Genomic DNA, 21,797 nt, shown 5'->3' with positions numbered 1-21,797 from the left:
ATGTCTATTCTGAATAGTGTTTATTTTTAAAGCATCTATTCAGTACACTATTCAGTTATTTGTGCATTTCCAAATGCTACTGACTGCTGCTCCTCATGTTCTTTGTGATTTGGAAGCACAATAAATTCTCAAATGTCTATTCTGAATGAACTTGTTTGGCTGACAAATGCACAGATCATTTTTGGCTAAAATGGTTTAATTAAATAAAAAAACATGTAGGGTACAAAATGTATTCTACTACATAAGCCCAAGGTGATTTGTTAAATGCCATTGGTTTACTGCTAGACATGCTTTATTTAGTTGATCTGAATAGACAAAATGGTGTTCAGAATAATAAGGAGAGTCTTGTAACGCAGAGTAGAACACTAGTGTTTTGACATACAAAAGCCTCTTGTGTTGTTCTACCTATTACCATTCTCAGCCAAAAATCCGCATAACACATGCTATGACTTGGTGTCACACTCCACACAAATAATAAACAAACCTGCCCTGCTGTCTGTGAGTCTCGACCTCTACATAAGAGATACGGATGTTCCTGCCTCCTCGTTCTCCTTCCATGTTTACTTAGAGTCTCTGTTTCATTTTCATTCTCTGTTTCGCCTCTCTCCCGCACTGTCATTTGTCTCTTATGATACCATCTATTTTCTTCCAGAAATACACAAATATTATTCACAAATCAAGCCTGCACAAAGAACATACGCACACATGCACACAAACACTTACACAACACATTCATATATCATGTTAAAGCTCATTTGCTGTCTCTCATTTTCACTCTAATGATCGTTCTGGCCTGGCTGCCGTGTTTAGTAAATGTAAGCCTGGAAACTCAGAGAATGATCCGCTGCAAAATGAGCTGGTACATATTCTGTTTCAATCATTCATGCCAATCACTGATACAAACTATGTGATGGCCAAAAAAGCAAGTTTATTTTTACTAATATGCTGTAGGTGGGGAGAGACAGAGTTTGGAAGATTCAGAAATTGTATCCTTGACAGAAAAAAATCTCATAATGATGTATGATATCATCAGTAAAATAAATAAATAAAAAATATATATATTTGGAAGATGAAGCTAAAGAATTTTTCATTACAAATATACTGTATTTTCATTCAGTACGGAAAAGCATTGTTTTTTAAGCAATTTTAGAACTGCCTTCACATTTGCCACAGACACATTCACAATTCTAAATAGTTCAAAACAGTGAACAAACAGTTCACCCAAAAATGAAATTTTGCTGAAAAATTACTCACCCTCAGGCCATGCAAGATGTAGATGAGCATGCTTTTTAAAGATTTGGATTTGAAATTGTAATTTAAAGCCCTACACCGCTTACTCACCATTGGTCCTCTGCAGTGAATGGGTTCTGTCAGAATAAGAGTCCAAAACATCATAATAACCCACAAGTAATCCAGTCTGTTAAATAACTGTGAAGTGAAAATCTGTGTGTTTTAAGAAACACATTTTTTTTAACTTTCATTCTGATGGCACCCTTTCACTGCAGAGGATCCATTTGTGAGCAAGTGATGTAAGGCTCAATTCCCCAAATCTGTTCCAATAAAGAAACAAACCATAACCTCTCTTGAATAATCTGAGAGGTGAATACATATTCAGAAAATTTCCATTTTTGGGTGAACTAGTTCTTTAATGGATAATGGAAAATTTCCTCATACACTTTTTTATTATTAATAATACACTTTTATGGCTATAGTTTAATAAAGTAAGCAGCAGATTCAAATATGACTAATCAATAAAAATGCATTTTTATATGTCAGGGGAATAAACAAGCATAATAAGACATAATTAATTATAGAATTATTTTGGTAAAACTTGTGTCAACTTGTGTTGTTCCTTTCAACTTTATCAAACTGTAATTTCCTCTTCCATTCATTCCAGTCTAATTCTACACAAATTCCAAATTGTGAATGAAAAGGAGCCAATCCTAATATGTTTCCACCCACCCCTAATGATGCTTACATTTATATATACTTACATTATATCAGTGGATCAGATTCAGGGGAACTGGACTGTTCTGGGGTGCGTTTCCCAAAACCATACAGTAGTTGCTAACCTGTTAGCAACTTAGTTGGTTGCAAATGGGAAATTGCATTGCAACCAACAAAGTTGCTAAATTAGTTAGCAACTATGGTTTTGGGAAACGCACCCCTGGTTTGATTTATAAACATTTTGATTCCCACAAATGGAGGGCCAGTTTGTAATTCAGCCAGTAACATCTATTATAGCAGTTTAGAGTGACTGTGTCATCAATTACTAAAAGATTTTGTTACTTCGTGTGAGGAGATGATATGTCACTTCCTGTGTGAAACATCTCTTTTCCACAGCTTTGAGAGTTTGTGCTGTCTGCAGGAAGCGATGAAAGAGCTCGTAGGGGGAGACTGATCTGTAAAGTGTGGAATTTATATGCTAATATATGCTGTGGTAAAATAATCTGATGACTCGATGACTCTTCAAAGCAAGAATGCTAACCTTAGACGAATGACGCTCTGGCAGTGCTGATAAACCACATAAAAAGACATTTAAACATATTTCACTTTGTGTTTGGAATAAGCTGTAGAATATGAACTGATTTCTAGAACTGTGTGGTACTTAATTCTTACTAACTTAAAACACAGTGGAGACTTGTGACGTGAAACACAAAAGAGCATAGCACACTTTGATTAAAGTCTCTAATCTGTGCTAAAAATACATTTTTACCCAAATGCATTTAATATTTATGGACTTGACAAACTTGGTAGCAATAGATATAAGTTGTATTTTCAAGCAAGATTTCTCTAATTACATTTTATAGTATAAGTGTGATTAAATATGTTGACAATTATGGTTCATTGGTTCAGATTATATAAAATGAGGTAAAATGTATAATCACCACAGGTGTAAATTACCAAATTAATTACACTGGAATAATATTCCTTTGTGAACATGACACTATTTTGATAACAGTAAACACTACAGAGGAATTCATTTTTAAATACCTCTCTAATTAGGTGCAAACAGCCTTAATGCAGCTTTGACAATAGTTTAAACCATTTATTCACAGAACAAATTCACTATAAATATTAAGGAACTCTTTTCTTTATTATATTGCATGTAAAGATGGTCAAAGCAATTTATAATATACCATTTTAGCTAAAACATGGCTTTATATATGCTAATACTAAACACTTTTACTGCTGATGCTGTTAACCTTGGTTTTCTTTTTTTTTCTTTTTTTTTCTCTTTTTTTCTTTTCTTTTTTTTTTTTTTTTTTTTTTTTTTTGATGTGGCACAGAATAGTTCTTCTCTTGCCATCTAAAACTGGCTGACAAAACATTATATATTCCACAATAAAGGGTCTTTGTTCCACAAGCTTAATTATTCAGTGTGGATTCATCTGGCAATAAGACAAAGGAGACAGCAAAAACATCTGCTATGTTAATGATGTTCTACCTTCACACTATGCTTGATTTATCCTACTCAATCCATTATTTGAACCTAAATATGATATTTTGAATTTGCATTACACTTTGGCTTATTATATGAACTATGAGAAGAATTATTTGAAGAACAAGAGATTTTTTTAGTACATTGCCAGGTGTACTGCTGTTCATGTGCCAGCTGAATAGAGACGAGACAGTAGGTGTAGCACAACAGGACAAGCCACATTATTTTTATTTTGTTTTTATTGGTTGCCACAACTCTTCTCGTCAAACAGCTAATCTATGAATTTACTTTACAGGGTACTATTTTTTTTTTTAGTTTGTCAGCAGAGTTCTGAAGATGGCAATTTCTTGTGAACTCTCCTGTGAAATGTGTGTGCATGTAGGCCTATATGTGCATGTTGAGGTCATCTGCCAGCTTGTATAATTTCATTTTATTTCCCCCAGCATTTTATAACCTCCAAGCCACAAAAACCCTTGTCGCCTGAGGATTAACTCTTTAGATGTGCAAATATACAGTGTAATGGGTATATCACATGCTTATGAACAATTCATTGAGTCAGCTGTTTTGCTGGCACGCTGCTTAGCATCACTAGGATGGTAATCCTTTACAGTACAGTAGGCCCGTCAGGAGTCTATGAAAAAAAAAGAACAATAAATAAAGCCAAGACGCTAAGATGTAGTTTTAAGATTGGAAAGTTTTATCAAAGACAGAAAAAAATATATATATATGTTTTTAACTGCAAATTATAAAGCTAATGTACTTGCTGTTATGGCACTGATCTATTAAAACTGAAGCTGGCCTCTATTTTATAGCATAACTATTATTTTTGGGATATTTTGTAGTCAAGAAGTTTTACAATACAAAATACAAGTTCTTGAAGAGTCTAATTAGGTGTGATCTGTTCATTTATTTCTGTTTGTCTTTTATATTACCATCAGTAACATAAATTTTCCATCTACATGTTGGCTTTTGTACCTATTTTGGCTATTAAGGCTGAAAAGAACCCGTTTTATTCTGGCGATAAAAAGCTGCTTTTTACTGATTCACATTCCCCCGAAATGACCAAAGGACACAAAACTTAAGAGCATTTAAAGTGTTATGGTGGTTGATCGAAACAATACTGAGTTGTTTTTTATGGTGCATTCCAACCTACAGTAAAACAGCATTTTTTTTCTGGTTGAAAATATATTTCAAAATATATGCTAATAACAATGCAATCAACAATGAACAATTCATTTTTTAAATTAAAAAATATATTTTTTAGACGTTCAAATGGCACAATGTATAACAAAATGCATTTTAATATATAAATATTAGATATAAGATATAATTTTGGCATATGGAAAATGAGCTGAATAGTTTATGCATGTAATGACCTGGCTAAACTTGGTTGGTTGGAACCATTTTTTTTAAATCATACTTTTGCTGCATTCAAGTCCTCCTGGGAAGTTCGTACTTACGAGTTGACAAGTCATAATTACGACGTCAGGTGCGTTCAAGTTACTTTCGTCGGCACAAGATGGCGGTGTGCCTTCTTTTAATAAATTACAAGAAAATACAACAGGGTTTGTTAACTCTGCTTATAGAAAATGAAGAGCAATACAGGTGTGTTTTGCGTTTTTAATTTTTTAAAATAATTTATGAAGCCACTTTAATCTGTATCGAACAAAAACTCATAAAAACTAATTCAAATACTGCAATCCTGTCTATCGATTTCAATTAAAAAATTACCGTCAACAACAGACGTTGCATCCATCGATCCATTGATTCTGTCATGTTTCTCAACTACAAGCCCAAAAAAAATAAACATTTTCCCACTCGTAATTACGACTTTGCGGTGGCGTTCATGTGCGTTTAACTCATAAATTCATGTGGGCGTTTAAAACTCATAAAATACATGTATCCGACATGACGTGGAACGCACCATAAGAAGCTCGTTGCTTCATTCTGCATATTTTTGGCTGGGACAAATGCTTATTAACAAGATAATGCATGAAAAAAATCATGTAAATGGCAGAGCTGTGAAGCGGTCACATTTCCCACAATGACTCTGTCAGTCAGAACACCTGCTATGATATATGACCCCAGATTTCTGTTCGGAATGGGGTTCAATGACACAGAAAAAATAAGTATATGAAATATGAAGCATGTCTCGGATGTGCCAAGTTACTTATCCTTGACTCTTGGTCGAGGTGGGCTGAAGTTCACTGGGAACCAAACCCACTGTCTAATTGGCTGCCCAAACCCACATCACTATTTGTCTTCCAGATGGTGGGCAGTGAGGGAGTAGTGGTTCCATGGTGTAATGGTTAGCACTCTGGACTTTGAATCCAGTGATCCGAGTTCAAGTCTCGGTGGAACCTGTGTTCCTTCTTGCGGCAGGTAAAGCAAAATAAAAGCACAAGTTTAGAGCTTCTTCTGGCGGCCCAATGAGTGATTTAATCTTTGTGGGAATGTGAGCAAGTGCCCCCGTTGTCAAGGTTCCATGGTGTAATGGTTAGCACTCTGGACTCTGAATCCAGCGATCCGAGTTCAAATCTCGGTGGGACCTGCTTTTGCCATGAATGTGCGCAGGACCAACTTCGAAACCCTTTTTGTCGGCAGTGAGCCCCAAAAGCTCAGGTAGGGAGCATGGCTTCATAACATCAAAGCTCAGTCTGTCTAGTTAAGGAAGTTAGCGGAAAAGGCTAGATCTCTGTTTGGAGAATGCGGGCATCGATCCCGCTACCTCTCGCTTGCGCCTACTGCTTTCCACCGACTGAGCCAAAGTAAGCCCAAAGTAAGCCCACATGAGCCAATCGCGTTTCTCTTGTGGCTTACTTTTGACCAATCGCGTTTCGCCTGTGGCTTACTTTTGACCAATCGCGTTTCGCCTGTGGCTTACTTTTGACCAATCGCGTTTCGCCTGTGGCTTACTTTTGACCAATCGCGTTTCTCTCCTGTGGCTTACATTTGACCAATCGCGTTTCGGCTGTGGCTGACTTTTGACCAATCGCCGGCCGCTGTTATTGTCATCTTTGCAATAGGTAAGGACATTACTTCATTATTGAATATCGGTCATTATTTGTTCATATACAGTGTGTATTTTTGGAAAATAAAACGTGCCAATATTGCTAGCATATGTATAGCATACGTTTTCCTCAGTACCTGTGAACCTGTAACTTTTCACATGATAAATGATCAGATAAGATAAATCATCGACCGTCCGCTAATTAAGCTATGTTGCTGTCAACAATGATGTGTGTATTGTTTGTGAAGTCATGGTTTCTGGGCCCTATGGCTGAAATTAATAATGATTAAACAATTTACATTTATATTTGGTAATAACACATAATAACAACACACACATTTTAATTGTAAAAATTGTTGTGGAGATAGGGAAAACTGCATTTACCAAGAAAAAATTAATATTTTCTAAAATAAAGTAATAATAATGACTTTTTGGTAAATAACATTGAGAGTCTTAACTTAAAAAAAAAAAAAAAAAAAAGCCCAGATTTATCCATATGGGCCAAAGTATGTGGGAATAGTGCTCATTTTAATTTGGGTAGACCAAAAAAGTGAAAAACACAATGAAAAATGCCTGAGATTTTAAGAGGTTAAAGCACCTGGTGTAACCCTGGGGTAAGAGGACAGCATTTGAAGTATGGGAATGTGAGTCGTCAGAAGACTGGTCTATATTTGGTAGCCTGGTGTGTGCATAGTCATGGTTTAAGATGACAGTATTGAAATTAGAAGGAAATTTCAGACTTCATATTGACGTTACATATTTAATTTATCAGGAATTCCTGTCCTTTGTAGAAAACTCATCTTCAGGACAGTTTATGTCATGCCTATGTTTATTACCACAGTAATATAGTTTATGTGTAGCTTGTTAAATTATTGTTACACACTTAACATACAGGTGTCTTTCAGATTGTAAAAGGTAATATTCTTTTTCTGATTTTAATTTCAGAAAATGTATGCATACCCCTTTTTTCAACGCCAATCGGCAACATCAAGCCGACTCCTCATGGCGCCTTCGGCGGAGGCAAAGCGCCTTGAAAATGTGGAGTCTGGAAGGGCCAAACCTAAGGAGGAGGTGCTGGCAGAGGCCAGTACTTTTGTCAGCACAAACGGTGGAGACCCCAGTGACCAGTTTTTAGTACTGGCTCACTGCAAACTTCAGTTTGGGAAGTACCAGGGTCAGAGATTTAGATGGCTCCTGGAAAACTCTCTGGGGTACGCAGTGTATTTGGTGCTCAGCATTTCCAATGAGACAGCGCAGACAACCCCCCTGTCAGAAAATAAACAACTGTTCCTACAGTACACTTCTCAAATCAGAGAGATGGCAGAAGAAGTGGAGAAATATCAGAGGAAGCAGGAAATGCAAGCAGAAGCCCGGGCAACTGGAGACCAGGGCTGCTTGATGGTGGAGTTTGGTGACTTCCAGGGCCGGTCCATGAAGGATGTTTATGAGGACCAGAGCAAGGAGGCCCAAGCCCTCATCAGGTACCTGGTTAAGGCAGATGCCAGGCCCAAAACCAACATGGCCATTTTCAAGACATATGTCCTGAAAAGACGGGCTTCTGCTGTGGGCACCAGCATACGTCAGCCTGCACCTCATGCTGCAACCTCCAGTGCCTCTGCAACTCCACCTGCAGCTATCCAAACTGGTGTACAGCAGACCGCCACTGTGAAAGCACTGTTGGCACGTGGCAAACATTTGTCTCCTTCACAGTTGGCGAGAAAACTCATGTCACCAGTTAAACACTGTGAGTAGGAGTGTGAATATTGAATTTTACCTACAGCAGTTCTACATATATTAATTTATCATTATGGCAAACTTGTCCACTTGCTGTTTCCAGATCCATTACTGCAGTCCACTTTACCTCCTCCAGCAGCAGAACCCCCAGCCAAACATTTGGCCCGAATGCAGCTTTTTGCTACTGGTAAGTAAGCACCATCTTACTTATGTTTGTCTCTGTGTATTGTTCACATTGATAGTTTTAACATTTGTGCTCCAGGCACTTCCGTTCCCACTGTTGAAGATGACGATGAGGAGCTGGTATTTGCTGCATCACAATGTGAAGCACAGCTAAATACAGGTGTGGCATATGACACAAATGCAAATATTATAAGAATGTTTGGTGAAAAACACACTGAGAAGCGTTATTTTTTTGGGGGAAAATAATCAACATTTTAAAATATTTTTTGTTTACAATACAGAATTATGTCACAACATGCCTCAAGCGGGATGCATTCTTTGAGTGCACCTCTTCAAAACCTGAAGGATGTCCAAAGGTGTCAGTGTATTTATTTGCGTTTCCGAACTTACCCGTTGTTAAACAATCACCAGATAACTTTTTCACACCGCTTGCTCTTCTCACTCACTCTTCAGCTCCCCCTGAGCAGACAGGATGGTGGAGATTCATTGTTCTAGTGATTAGAGGAACAGTTTTTCCTTACTCTATCTGTGTTTATGCTTCATGTCCGTGGGCATCGTTGCTTTATACTTAATTCATCACACCACTTTTCCTTCCTCCATTCCATCTGATCCTCATTCTCAATGAGCTGCATTGATTCCATACTCCTTACATTAATGAAGTGTATGCTGTGTTCTTTGCTTCTTAACACTAGTACCACTTTCTTCACTGTCATTCCTAAATATAATCATACTAATTATGAATACTTGTCCAAAAATACTGCTTTGCAGGCTGTTTGTGGGCTGCATTTATGGCATATTACTATCAAATGCAACAGTCATCCTTATTGTTTTTTTACATTCACTCAGAGGCCTGTGCAGGTCCGTCTCCATCAGTGGAAACGGCCAAGACACCAGACCTTTCACATCATCAGCCACCAGCTGAGCTTCCAAGTCACTGGAAAGATCATCTTCCACCTTTTCAGCATGAGTGGATCCGGAACACACTATTTAAGGCCAATCCACGAACCGGCAAGCCAGAACTAGTGTCCCAGCTGAAGCTTTGGTGGTATCCTCCTCAGCCCCCTTTAATTAACACTCAGCCCCCCGCCTCACCCGACCTCTTCTTCTGTCGGCCCCTTTTCTTATGGATGCCGCTGAAGATGTGGTTATTTCCTCTTGTCTGTGGTCGCCCAGACTGTGGTAAGCACAGACTAACAGCGGCAGGACTTTACCGTACCGTGCGTAAGGTCTTGGACATCGATGGGTGGTATGACCTTGCCACTGAGTATCTGGAGTGCAAACGCTGCAAAAAGAAATATCCTGCCTGGTCCGAGGACATCCTAGGACAGCTGGATATGGGCCACCGCAGTCAGTTTCCAGCTTTGCTGACATACAGGTAATTCATAATGACAATCATTCATTATAAGGTGCTTTTATATGTGTTATTTTTTTACCAACTAAAGCATTTGCATGATTATACTGTTGTTGTTTTCTTAGATACTCATGTGACAACCGGGTGCTGAGGATGATGAGGGAGAGGACACTGGGCAACAGTGTGACTCAGCTTTACAAGAAGCTGATGGAACAGCACAGTGAGGCATGGACACAGCGTGTCTTGCAGTACCTGACTGCCTGCGAACCATTCACAAGGTCCTCCCTTGTGCAGCCTCCTGTGTTTCCCGATCCTCCCCTTTTACCTGCCCTGCCTAAACCTAAGTGGCTGTTAGCTGTGTACGCCAGGGATGTTCTGGGGCGACTGCACGAGGTCAAGGCCAAAATTACATCTGTCTTTGGCTGTGTTCTCAAGATGGATTCGACAAAAAAGGTATCACAGCCCTGTTTATATCCAGAAATTTGCCAGACATGGATATTTGTGTGATATGTGTACGTAAAGAACACAGTTTTTGACCCTTTTATTTTTCCCAATAGGTCACAAAGAAACTTGCCGGTGCTGCTTCAGGAACAGCTGCTTGGTGCACAAATGTGGGAAACGAACACGGCCAGGTCCTTGTCTCTGTTCTGACAGCCGCTGAGGGACATGGACTGGACCCCATGGCAGCTGGCCTGATGAAACGCTACCGGGAGGCAGGAGAGGCAGCCCCAAAAGTGATGTACGTGGACAGAGACTGCTGCAGTCAGCACGGCCAATCTCGGGTGAAGATCATGTTTTCGGAGTGGGATGAGCTTGTAGTGCGCCTCGACATCTGGCACTTCATGCGGCGATTTGCTGCAGGTGTCACGACAGAGGCTCATCCGCTCTACGGGATCTTCATGGCACGTCTGTCCACGTGCATCTTTCAGTGGGATCCAGAGGATGTGGCTGCTCTTCGCTCTGCAAAAGAGGGTGACCTGGCGGCAAAGAATACTGGCCACATCTCAGGAAAGGCAGTCAGTGCGCGCATTACCCGGAGGGAGTTGGCACTGCACTGCCGGAGGAGGACCAGGGGGGTGGAGGAGACCACCAGACTGATTGGATCACTGATTGATCAGTTTGACAGTGCGGATGGGAAGGACACCCTGGGAGTTCCTCTGCTGGACCATGAACGGATCCAGCAGATATGGAAGGAACAGCGGAAGCACATACAGTGTATCCAAGACCCAGAGAACTTTCCGCTCTACATGAAGACAGGGACACTGAAGAAAGGCGGTGTGGAGCTGTGCTGCTACAGGTGTGCTCGTGGCTCTACCTCCTTGGAGTCATTCCACCTCCACCTGAACCGTTTTATTCCAGGTATTACATGCATATGGATTATCAATTTCTGTAAAAAATATAAGCACTAAAACGGCTTCCATCACTTTAAAGTAATGCCGCATTAATAAATGTCACACTCTACATTACAATTCTTTTCTGATGTCATAAGCATTGACAAAGCTGTCTTGCCTGACAAGTCACCAGTAATACTGGCTATAATGAAAATAATTTTTAATGTAGTTACACAACTCTATTACATGTAACCAGTTACTTCATAGCACCTTATGTGTAGTACATATCTTGTACATATGTGACATATAAAACCCTTTTTTGTTTATTTAACTTTTAGGAACCAGTGCCAGCGATGCGCATTTTCAGGCCTATCTCCTTGAGGGCTTGATGCGTTGGAATGATGACCGAATGGAAGACGTCATAAAAGGAGCGTCCTCCATCCGGTCATATGGCAGTGCCATGAAAGAGGCTGTGGACCAGCTTAGCCGAACAGTCCTTGGGAAGCCCTGGGATGAGCGCTATCGCCCTCCTGGAGCATATACAGGTAAGAAATTGAATTTGTTCTTTTGTAATATTCTATTAAGTTATCTATTTAGCCTCCAATGTACTAGATAAATTATTAAGAACACTTTCTTTTTTTCCATTTTATTATTGTAGGTGAATTGCTGGGAATGGAGTACCTTTACAGCCAGACTGGCAAAACACTAACTCCAGTGCTCCAGAACCCAGAGGAGGAAGACCGGCTGGTGGAGGAGGTTGATGATCAGGACCTGCAAGATGAGGGGTTTGAGGAAGCGAGCATGGAGGACATCACAGTTCCAGTGCTGTATGAGGATGACCCCTGCCGTGATCTCGGAAACAGCCCCTCATCTTTGCCTCTGCCTCAGTCCCCAGCATCACTGGCTGATGTGTCACTGGCTGAGCCGTCCACATCATCTGGAGGAGAAGGACAGCATCTTGCCCCTGCCTCTTCAGTGTTGTCACAGCCATCTGACACTGGAGGCAGTGTCTCCGGCGAGACTCAGGTAAGACACTCTAAGGGCTTTATTTAATTTCAATCTCTTTTTATTCCACATACACTACCAGCAATTTTTTTTTTTTAAGAATTCTCTTCTGCTCGCCAAGCCTGCATTTATTTGATCCAAAATACAGCAAAAGCAGTAATATTGTAAAATAGTTTTACTATTTAAAATAACTGCTTTCTCTTTTAATATATTTTAAAAAGTAATTTATTCTTGTGATTTCAATGCTGAATTTTAGCATCATTACTCAGGTCACACGATTCTTCAGAAATCATTCCAATATTCTGATTTGCTGCTCAAAAAAAAACATTTATTATTATTATTAGGTTAAAAATAGCTGAGTTTATTTTTTTTTAGGTTTCTTTGATGAATAGAAAGTTCTGAATTTTTTGTAACATTATAAATGTCTTTATCATCACTTTTGGTCAATTTAATGCGTCCTTGCTAAATAAAAGTATTAATTTCTATAATTTAATAATAAATATATTTTGATTTAAATATTCTGACTCCAAGCTTTTGAAGGGTATAGTGTATAATGTTACAAAAGCTTTTTAGTTTCAGATAAATGCTTATCTTGGATCTTTCTATTCATCAAAGAATCTTGAACAAAATGTACACAACTGTTTTAAATATTGATAATAATAAAAATATTAAAAAAAGGTTTCTTGAACAACAAATCAGCATATTAGAATGATTTCTGAAGGATCATGTGTCACTAAAGACTGGAAGAATGATGCTGAAAATTCAGCTTTGATAACAGAAATGAATTACATTTTAAAATATATTCAAATAGAAAGCAGTTTTATTTTAAATAGTAAAATTATTTCACAATATTACTGCTTTTGCTGTATTTTGAATAAAATAAATGAAGGCTTGTTGAGCAGAATTCTTTAAAAAACATAAAAAATATTACTGTTCAAAGACTTTTGACTGCTAGTGTATATTAAAATTTATCTCCATTTACTAGGGAGCAGTCATTGGACCTGATGGCATCGCTGGGTGGGACAAGGTCCAGGATCTGGCTGGTTACCTGGTGGGTCTTCGTGAGGCTCCTTACCTCACTGACCTGCAGGTGACAGAGGTCATCCAGCTGTGGACAGCTCTCCCTGACGTTGATAAACAGCGGGTCAACTATCAGCCTCGACATCAGCCTCAGCTGACACATGGGCGCTTTAAGGCACCAAAGCGGTCCGGAGTCACACCGGGTGTGGAGAGTGTGAAACGGTGTCTGATTGGACATCCTGGGGGTCCAGCACAGTGGCCCAGCACCAGCCGCTTGGTTGAGGCCATTTGTATGAAGCTGTGTGCTTTACACAAGTCGCCGACCAAGAAGGCTGGAGTTTGCACCCCCAGGTGGTCTAAAATCCTTTCAGATTACCACCACATACGAGAGCTGGTGCTTAACAGTCGAAGGCTGATGGATGAAACAATGATCCAGCTGTTTGAGCTAAACCAGCGGACACTCATTCAGTGGTAAGCAAGGCACATTATTTGCTTCCAATGAACTGAATACTTCTAAACATATATATATATATTACAAGTAATTTCATTTCAGGTTTCAACGGCAGCAGAAGAATCAGGAAATGAGTGTCCTCGCCCAGGGACTGACTCCACCTGACCCAATTGATGTGGCTGATACGCAGCTTCCTCCGCCGAGGAAAAAATTGGATGACGTGCCATCAACATCAGGCCCAAAACATCAATTTATCCTTCCGCCAAATCGAGAAGGACAGGCTCCTCTTCTGCGACCAGGTCGACGGCCCGCTGCTGCCACCAGGGAGTGCCCCATCACACCTGCCCCCACAGCAGCAGGAGTTGTGCAGCCCATTTCAGCACCTGGGTCACTGTTAGGCACACTAGTCCTTAACCCAGACATGACTGTGTCAATGGTGATTCCATCTTCTGGTGCTTCGACATCCGGTGCAGGCCCAGCTCCACCTGCTCCTGTGTCTGCTGCTCCTTGTCTGCTGCTTGTGTCTGCTGCTCCTGTGTCTGCTGGTCCTGTGTCTGCTGGTCCTGTGTCTGCTGCTCCTGTGTCTGCTGCTCCTGTGTCTGCTGCTCCTGTGTCCCGTTACACCGAGAGGAACAGGCGCCGACGGGCCCTGGACGGAAAGCGGAGTCCGTAAGAGGAAGTATGTGCGAGGGGTTACTTTTAACACGTGCAGCAAATGTGGGCAGCCCAAAACTAAAGAGTTTGGTCATAGCCGATATGGTAATGCCACATTTTGCTCACGTGCATCAAATGGAAAATCTTTAGATGACTGGTTGGCAGAACAGCGCCAGCAAAATAAATGAAAAACTCTGCCTCCTCAGTAAATAATATGTTTCCTGTATACATTTTGTATATATAACATGGTCACACTCTTTTCATATTGTTTTTTTTTATATATATATAAGTACATAATATCTTTCCTGTATATATTTTGTATATAGTACATGGTCCCACTCTTTTCATATTGTCCTTTTTATATATTGTGTGTGTGTGTGTGTGTGTGTGTTCATTTTAATAAAACATTTTTGTATATATTACATTGGCCCACTCTTTCATATTGTATATATATATATATACACGTGTGTGTACTCATTTCAATATTTGTTTGTATTCATTTTAATAAAACATTTTACATTTTACATTTGAAGTGTCTTTTGATCAGATAAATAAAATCTGCTAAATCATATCAATCAAATCATATCCACACACACAAAACACATATTTGAAGAAACGGTTTTATTCATTTTATTTAAACACAAAAATAATATACATACAAACAAAATAAAAAAAATCAATGTAATATACGATCAATCAATATAATGGTATGTCATAGATAACTGTAAAAAGGCTCGGTTTATTGCACGCTTAACAATACAGTGGAGAGATGACGTCACGGCTCATCTGAAGAGATGACGTCACGGCTCATCTGAAAAACCACGGGTTCGAGTCCAGGCCGCGGAGGGTGACTTGTTTCACATGTAATTACAACTCTTCAAAACGCAGAGGAATATACCCCGAGTATTGCTGCAGGGGAAATTTTTCGGCGTTTTCCCGTGTTCTGCGTCTTTTTCGCTTGCGTGCGGGCGCAAAGATTGGGCCCCTTCCTATGCTAAGCGAGCGCTCTACCATTTGAGCTAATTCCCCTGGCCGCAGGGGCCAGATGTCCATCCCTTCAAAAGACTCCATGGAGGGGCGTTTGCTATTGTGCGTGCAGGTGCTGTAGCGGGACGTTCCGAGGGGCTCAAAGAAAAGAGGCCATACCTCCTCTTCGCTGACATCTTTGCAGTGGCCACCACTTAGTTGTAGAGTTAACTGAAAGATCGTGCTTTTGTTTGTAAGGCCCTTCTTGGTCTTTCTCCCCAGTATATGTGTGGACTCCTGTATTACATACACTACCTGTGGATCACTCAGGTCAAGCGGCCAACCTCTCCTTTCTGTTTCCCACTCTCAAAGGGACATCTGGCTGTTGCGGGTGTTCTCCCTAAGCTCTGGAAGAGTCCCCCTCCTTATGTCAGGTCCACCCCCAATTTTATATCCATTCATAGGCCCAGTTTCATTCGTTGGCCTTTGACATTGTCTCAAGGTGTAGAAAATCTTCCATGTCAGGTCATTTTTCTTCTTTCGTCCTTGCTCTCGTTGTTCTTTTCCTCTGGTAATCGTGATGGCTGTCATCTTTTATTAGCTCATTTCTTCTAATGCTAGCTTGTTTCATTCAGCGTTTCTTTAAATGACATTTTCTGAGCTTTCCTGTTATTGTACCACACTTTGCATCAACTTCTGATTTTATTTTTTATTGTTTTCTTACATGTGATTTATTACAAATAATTGACTTGGCTTTCACAAGATCGGGATCCTGTATCAGAAGTAACTTTTGTGATCAATTAAGTTGGAAACCATGAGAATTGCAACAGGGTAAGTACTTCCACGGAACCTTCACTACACGTTAAATTTGTTATCTGCACACACACACAGACGTAAAAAGGCAGCACAGATTTGTCTTTGTGCATCTCTTCTTTTCTTTTTTTTCTTTATGGTCAACGATTCTTGATATTTGACGTGTGTGCATTTGAAACATCTGATTGACCAGGCATTTTGGACGTCTCGTTTCGTCCCCATTCGGGCTAATTGGAGTTGTACTAGCATGACTGGAAATAGCTGCTGCCTGTGGGCAATACTTGCTTTAACTTCCATTTCTGAAATCAGCTTCCTACTTTCATTAGGACTCTGCTGACTATCCTACACACCCAACAGGTGAGGCTAGAGGGTACGTACTTTAGCACTTTTTCTGCCATAGGTGCAGATTTTGTGACGCTTCTTGCGTTTAAAGCCATTTGAACAGAGATGCTCGTGGCTAGGCAGTGGATCAACAGCACAGCGAGCAGTCTCGTTGGTCTAGGGGTATGATTCTCGCTTTGGGTGCGAGAGGTCCCAGGTTCAAATCCCGGACGAGCCCTTGGTGAGGATTGGTCCTGAAGCTCTTTGCTCTCTTTAGTGTCATGGGCGATCATGAAATTTTTGGCATATTGGGAAGAATATCGTTCAGTATCCGGCCGGTTAGCTCAGTTGGTTAGAGCGTGGTGCTAATAACGCCAAGGTCGCGGGTTCGATCCCCGTACGGGCCATCCTCTTTTGTTCTCTGGGAGCTCAGCTCTGCTCCTCTCGTAAAGTGAGGGGTGCTCTCATGTAAATCCCTGCTGGTTAAGCCACTGGTGGGTTTGGCCGAAACAGCTCTGTTGGAAGAGCGTTAGACTGAAGTTCTAAAGGTCTCTGGTTCGATCTCGGGTTTCGGCAGATGCTCCCTGTCCTTGACTCTTGGTCGAGGTGGGCTGAAGTTCACTGGGAACCAAACCCACTGTCTAATTGGCTGCCCAAACCCACATCACTATTTGTCTTCCAGATGGTGGGCAGTGAGGGAGTAGTGGTTCCATGGTGTAATGGTTAGCACTCTGGACTTTGAATCCAGTGATCCGAGTTCAAGTCTCGGTGGAACCTGTGTTCCTTCTTGCGGCAGGTAAAGCAAAATAAAAGCACAAGTTTAGAGCTTCTTCTGGCGGCCCAATGAGTGATTTAGTCTTTGTGGGAATGTGAGCAAGTGCCCCCGTTGTCAAGGTTCCATGGTGTAATGGTTAGCACTCTGGACTCTGAATCCAGCGATCCGAGTTCAAATCTCGGTGGGACCTGCTTTTGCCATGAATGTGCGCAGGACCAACTTCGAAACCCTTTTTGTCGGCAGTGAGCCCCAAAAGCTCAGGTAGGGAGCATGGCTTCATAACATCAAAGCTCAGTCTGTCTAGTTAAGGAAGTTAGCGGAAAAGGCTAGATCTCTGTTTGGAGAATGCGGGCATCGATCCCGCTACCTCTCGCATGCTAAGCGAGCGCTCTACCATTTGAGCTAATTCCCCCTGGCCGTAGGGGCCAGATGTCCATCCCTTCAAAAGACTCCATGGAGGGGCGTTTGCTATTGTGCGTGCAGGTGCTGTAGCGGGACGTTCCGAGGGGCTCAAAGAAAAGAGGCCATACCTCCTCTTCGCTGACATCTTTGCAGTGGCCACCACTTAGTTGTAGAGTTAACTGAAAGATCGTGCTTTTGTTTGTAAGGCCCTTCTTGGTCTTTCTCCCCAGTATATGTGTGGACTCCTGTATTACATACACTACCTGTGGATAATCAGGTCAAGCGGCCAACCTCTCCTTTCTGTTTCCCACTCTCAAAGGGACATCTGGCTGTTGCGGGTGTTCTCCCTAAGCTCTGGAAGAGTCCCCCTCCTTATGTCAGGTCCACCCCCAATTTTATATCCATTCATAGGCCCAGTTTCATTCGTTGGCCTTTGACATTGTCTCAAGGTGTAGCAAATCTTCCATGTCAGGTCATTTTTCTTCTTTCGTCCTTGCTCTCGTTGTTCTTTTCCTCTGGTAATCGTGATGGCTGTCATCTTTTATTAGCTCATTTCTTCTAATGCTAGCTTGTTTCATTCAGCGTTTCTTTAAATGACATTTTCTGAGCTTTCCTGTTATTGTACCACACTTTGCATCAACTTCTGATTTTATTTTTTATTGTTTTCTTACATGTGATTTATTACAAATAATTGACTTGGCTTTCACAAGATCGGGATCCTGTATCAGAAGTAACTTTTGTGATCAATTAAGTTGGAAACCATGAGAATTCCAACAGGGTAAGTACTTCCACGGAACCTTCACTACACGTTAAATTTGTTATCTGCACACACACACAGACGTAAAAAGGCAGCACAGATTTGTCTTTGTGCATCTCTTCTTTTCTTTTTTTCTTTATGGTCAACGATTCTTGATATTTGACGTGTGTGCATTTGAAACATCTGATTGACCAGGCATTTTGGACGTCTCGTTTCGTCCCCATTCGGGCTAATTGGAGTTGTACTAGCATGACTGGAAATAGCTGCCTGTGGGCAATACTTGCTTTAACTTCCATTTCTGAAATCAGCTTCCTACTTTCATTAGGACTCTGCTGACTATCCTACACACCCAACAGGTGAGGCTAGAGGGTACGTACTTTAGCACTTTTTCTGCCATAGGTGCAGATTTTGTGATGCTTCTTGCGTTTAAAGCCATTTGAACAGAGATGCTCGTGGCTAGGCAGTGGATCAACAGCACAGCGAGCAGGCTCGTTGGTCTAGGGGTATGATTCTCGCTTTGGGTGCGAGAGGTCCCGGGTTCAAATCCCGGACGAGCCCTTGGTGAGGCTTGGTCCTGAAGCTCTTTGCTCTCTTTAGTGTCATGGGCGATCATGAAATTTTTGGCATATTGGGAAGAATGTAGTTCAGTATCCGGCCGGTTAGCTCAGTTGGTTAGAGCGTGGTGCTAATAACGCCAAGGTCGCGGGTTCGATCCCCGTACGGGCCATCCTCTTTTGTTCTCTGGGAGCTCAGCTCTGCTCCTCTCGTAAAGTGAGGGGTGCTCTCATGTAAATCCCTGCTGGTTAAGCCACTGGTGGGTTTGGCCGAAACAGCTCTGTTGGAAGAGCGTTAGACTGAAATTGATTTTTAGTTGTTTGTCCCCTTGAGTCAAGGTATGCATTCACCTTGAATTAAGTTGGAAACCATGAGAATTGCAACAGGGTAAGTACTTCCACGGAACCTTCACTACACGTTAAATTTGTTATCTGCACACACACACAGACGTAAAAAGGCAGCACAGATTTGTCTTTGTGCATCTCTTCTTTTCTTTTTTTTCTTTATGGTCAACGATTCTTGATATTTGACGTGTGTGTATTTGAAACATCTGATTGACCAGGCATTTTTGACGTCTCGTTTCGTCCCCATTCGGGCTAATTGGAGTTGTACTAGCATGACTGGAAATAGCTGCCTGTGGGCAATACTTGCTTTAACTTCCATTTCTGAAATCAGCTTCCTACTTTCATTAGGACTCTGCTGACTATCCTACACACCCAACAGGTGAGGCTAGAGGGTACGTACTTTAGCACTTTTTTCTGCCATAGGTGCAGATTTTGTGATGCTTCTTGCGTTTTAAAGCCATTTGAACAGAGATGCTCGTGGCTAGGCAGTGGATCAACAGCACAGCGAGCAGGCTCGTTGGTCTAGGGGTATGATTCTCGCTTTGGGGTGCGAGAGGTCCCGGGTTCAATCCCGGACGAGCCCTTGGTGAGGCTTGGTCCTGAAGCTCTTTGCTCTCTTTAGTGTCATGGGCGATCATGAAATTTTTGGCATATTGGGAAAGAATGTCGTTCAGTATCCGGCCGGTTAGCTCAGTTGGTTAGAGCGTGGTGCTAATAACGCCAAGGTCGCGGGTTCGATCCCCGTACGGGCCATCCTCTTTTGTTCTCTGGGAGCTCAGCTCTGCTCCTCTCGTAAAGTGAGGGGTGCTCTCATGTAAATCCCTGCTGGTTTAAGCCACTGGTGGGTTTGGCCGAAACAGCTCTGTTGGAAGAGCGTTAGACTGAAGTTCTAAAGGTCTCTGGTTCGATCTCGGGTTTCGGCAGATGCTCCCTGTCCTTGACTCTTGGTCGAGGTGGGCTGAAGTTCACTGGGAACCAAACCCACTGTCTAATTGGCTGCCCAAACCCACATCACTATTTGTCTTCCAGATGGTGGGCAGTGAGGGAGTAGTGGTTCCATGGTGTAATGGTTAACACTCTGGACTTTGAATCCAGTGATCCGAGTTCAAGTCTCGGTGGGAACCTGTGTTCCTTCTTGTAAACAGGTAAAGCAAAATAAAAAATAAAGTTTAGAGCTTCTTCTGGCGGCCCAATGAGTGATTTAGTCTTTGTGGGAATGTGAGCAAGTGCGCCCCCGTTGTCAAGGTTCCATGGTGTAATGGTTAGCACTCTGGACTCTGAATTCAGCGATCCGAGTTCAAATCTCGGTGGGACCTGCTTTTGCCATGAATGTGCGCAGGACCAACTTCGAAACCCTTTTTGTCGGCAGTGAGCCCCAAAAGCTCAGGTAGGGAGCATGGCTTCATAACATCAAAGCTCAGTCTGTCTAGTTAAGGAAGTTAGCGGGAAAAGGCTAGATCTCTGTTTGGAGAATGCGGGCGCAATCGATCCCGCTACCTCTTGCGCATGCTAAGCGAGCGCTCTACCATTTTGAGCTAATTCCCCTGGCCGTAGGGGCCAGATGTCCATCCCTTCAAAAGACTCCATGGAGGGGCGTTTGCTATTGTGCGTGCAGGTGCTGTAGCGGGACGTTCCGAGGGGCTCAAAGAAAAGAGGCCATACCTCCTCTTCGCTGACATCTTTGCAGTGGCCACCACTTAGTTGTAGAGTTAACTGAAAGATCGTGCTTTTGTTTGTAAGGCCCTTCTTGGTCTTTCTCCCCAGTATATGTGTGGGACTCCTGTATTACATACACTACCTGTGGATCACTCAGGTCAAGCGGCCAACCTCTCCTTTCTGTTTCCCACTCTCAAAGGGACATCTGGCTGTTGCGGGTGTTCTCCCTAAGCTCTGGAAGAGTCCCCCTCCTTATGTCAGGTCCACCCCCCAATTTTATATCCATTCATAGGCCCAGTTTCATTCGTTGGCCTTTGACATTGTCTCAAGGTGTAGAAAATCTTCCATGTCAGGTCATTTTCTTCTTTCGTCCTTGCTCTCGTTGTTCTTTTCCTCTGGTAATCGTGGATATTTGACATCCAGGTTCAATTGAGTTAAATGAATGAATCAAAGAAGCTCACTCAAATACAAATACTTGGTTTTTAACTTCCATTTCTGAAATCAGTCTTCCATCTTCATTAGGGACTCTGCTGATCATCCCACACACACCCAACAACAGGTAGAAAATTGAGGGTACCTATGAAGGTTCCGCCATAGGCACAGATTTTAAGACGTTTTCAGTTTGTCATAGTTCAGACTACAAGGCAGAAGGATCGCATCAGCACATGAAAGGCTCATATCTATAAGGCAATATCTGCCTAAGTGCGAGAGGTCCTGGCTGAAATCCCGGATTCAGTCTGGTGGAGGTCTGTCCTGAAGTTTTGTTTCTCTTTAGTGTCCATGACCATTTTGGCATATTGGAAGAATACCATGCATCCCGCCTTGTTCAACTGAAACAGTCAGAAAGTCACACCAGCACAATGGTTCATCCTCTGGGGGACGTCCATCCTCTTTGTTCCTCTGGGAGTCCAGCCTGTTCTCCTCGAAAGTGCGGGAGGGGGCGCCCTGTAAATCCTGCTGAGCACAGGTCTCAGGGTTCAGCCTAAACGGTTTGCTGAAGATGCCAGACTGAAGGTCTCTGGAGCCA

General features: G+C 41.9%; 2 protein-coding genes and 11 non-coding genes across 13 annotated transcripts; 12 read left to right on the top strand and 1 right to left on the bottom strand.

The window, feature by feature from the left end:
• The first annotated feature begins 5,733 nt into the window (after positions 1–5,733).
• trnaq-uug lies at positions 5,734–5,805 on the top strand. The gene has a single exon. It is a non-coding gene; the product is annotated as a tRNA-Gln (tRNA).
• Positions 5,806–5,921: 116 nt separating this feature from the next.
• trnaq-cug lies at positions 5,922–5,993 on the top strand. Its single transcript has one exon. It is a non-coding gene; the product is annotated as a tRNA-Gln (tRNA).
• A 1,461-nt stretch (positions 5,994–7,454) lies between these two features.
• Positions 7,455–8,691, top strand: LOC109062674. The gene is made up of 4 exons (XM_042771768.1): positions 7,455–8,196; positions 8,290–8,373; positions 8,449–8,529; positions 8,651–8,691. Exons 1-4 carry the CDS (start codon positions 7,455–7,457, stop codon positions 8,689–8,691), a joined length of 948 nt encoding a protein of 315 aa, XP_042627702.1.
• Positions 8,624–14,605, top strand: LOC109091091. The gene is made up of 8 exons (XM_042771650.1): positions 8,624–8,725; positions 9,216–9,744; positions 9,846–10,173; positions 10,278–11,079; positions 11,390–11,596; positions 11,710–12,077; positions 13,042–13,547; positions 13,630–14,605. Exons 1-8 carry the CDS (start codon positions 8,716–8,718, stop codon positions 14,198–14,200), a joined length of 3,321 nt encoding a protein of 1,106 aa, XP_042627584.1. The 5' UTR covers positions 8,624–8,715; the 3' UTR covers positions 14,201–14,605.
• A 2,009-nt stretch (positions 14,606–16,614) lies between these two features.
• Positions 16,615–16,688, top strand: trnai-aau. Its single transcript has one exon. It is a non-coding gene; the product is annotated as a tRNA-Ile (tRNA).
• Positions 16,689–16,986: 298 nt separating this feature from the next.
• On the top strand, positions 16,987–17,058 carry trnaq-uug. Its single transcript has one exon. It is a non-coding gene; the product is annotated as a tRNA-Gln (tRNA).
• Positions 17,059–17,174: 116 nt separating this feature from the next.
• On the top strand, positions 17,175–17,246 carry trnaq-cug. The gene has a single exon. It is a non-coding gene; the product is annotated as a tRNA-Gln (tRNA).
• A 149-nt stretch (positions 17,247–17,395) lies between these two features.
• On the bottom strand, positions 17,396–17,468 carry trnaa-agc. Its single transcript has one exon. It is a non-coding gene; the product is annotated as a tRNA-Ala (tRNA).
• Positions 17,469–18,701: 1,233 nt separating this feature from the next.
• On the top strand, positions 18,702–18,773 carry trnaq-uug. The gene has a single exon. It is a non-coding gene; the product is annotated as a tRNA-Pro (tRNA).
• A 95-nt stretch (positions 18,774–18,868) lies between these two features.
• Positions 18,869–18,942, top strand: trnai-aau. Its single transcript has one exon. It is a non-coding gene; the product is annotated as a tRNA-Ile (tRNA).
• Positions 18,943–19,793: 851 nt separating this feature from the next.
• trnai-aau lies at positions 19,794–19,867 on the top strand. The gene has a single exon. It is a non-coding gene; the product is annotated as a tRNA-Ile (tRNA).
• Positions 19,868–20,166: 299 nt separating this feature from the next.
• On the top strand, positions 20,167–20,239 carry trnaq-uug. The gene has a single exon. It is a non-coding gene; the product is annotated as a tRNA-Gln (tRNA).
• A 119-nt stretch (positions 20,240–20,358) lies between these two features.
• On the top strand, positions 20,359–20,430 carry trnaq-cug. The gene has a single exon. It is a non-coding gene; the product is annotated as a tRNA-Gln (tRNA).
• Positions 20,431–21,797: the final 1,367 nt, after the last annotated feature.

Source organism: Cyprinus carpio, chromosome A15, assembly GCF_018340385.1.
Source record: "Cyprinus carpio isolate SPL01 chromosome A15, ASM1834038v1, whole genome shotgun sequence".
NCBI classification, from domain to species: Eukaryota; Metazoa; Chordata; class Actinopteri; order Cypriniformes; family Cyprinidae; genus Cyprinus; species Cyprinus carpio.
The sequence above is the reverse complement of the archived record's forward strand: the minus strand, read 5'-3'. Positions and strand labels throughout refer to the sequence as shown.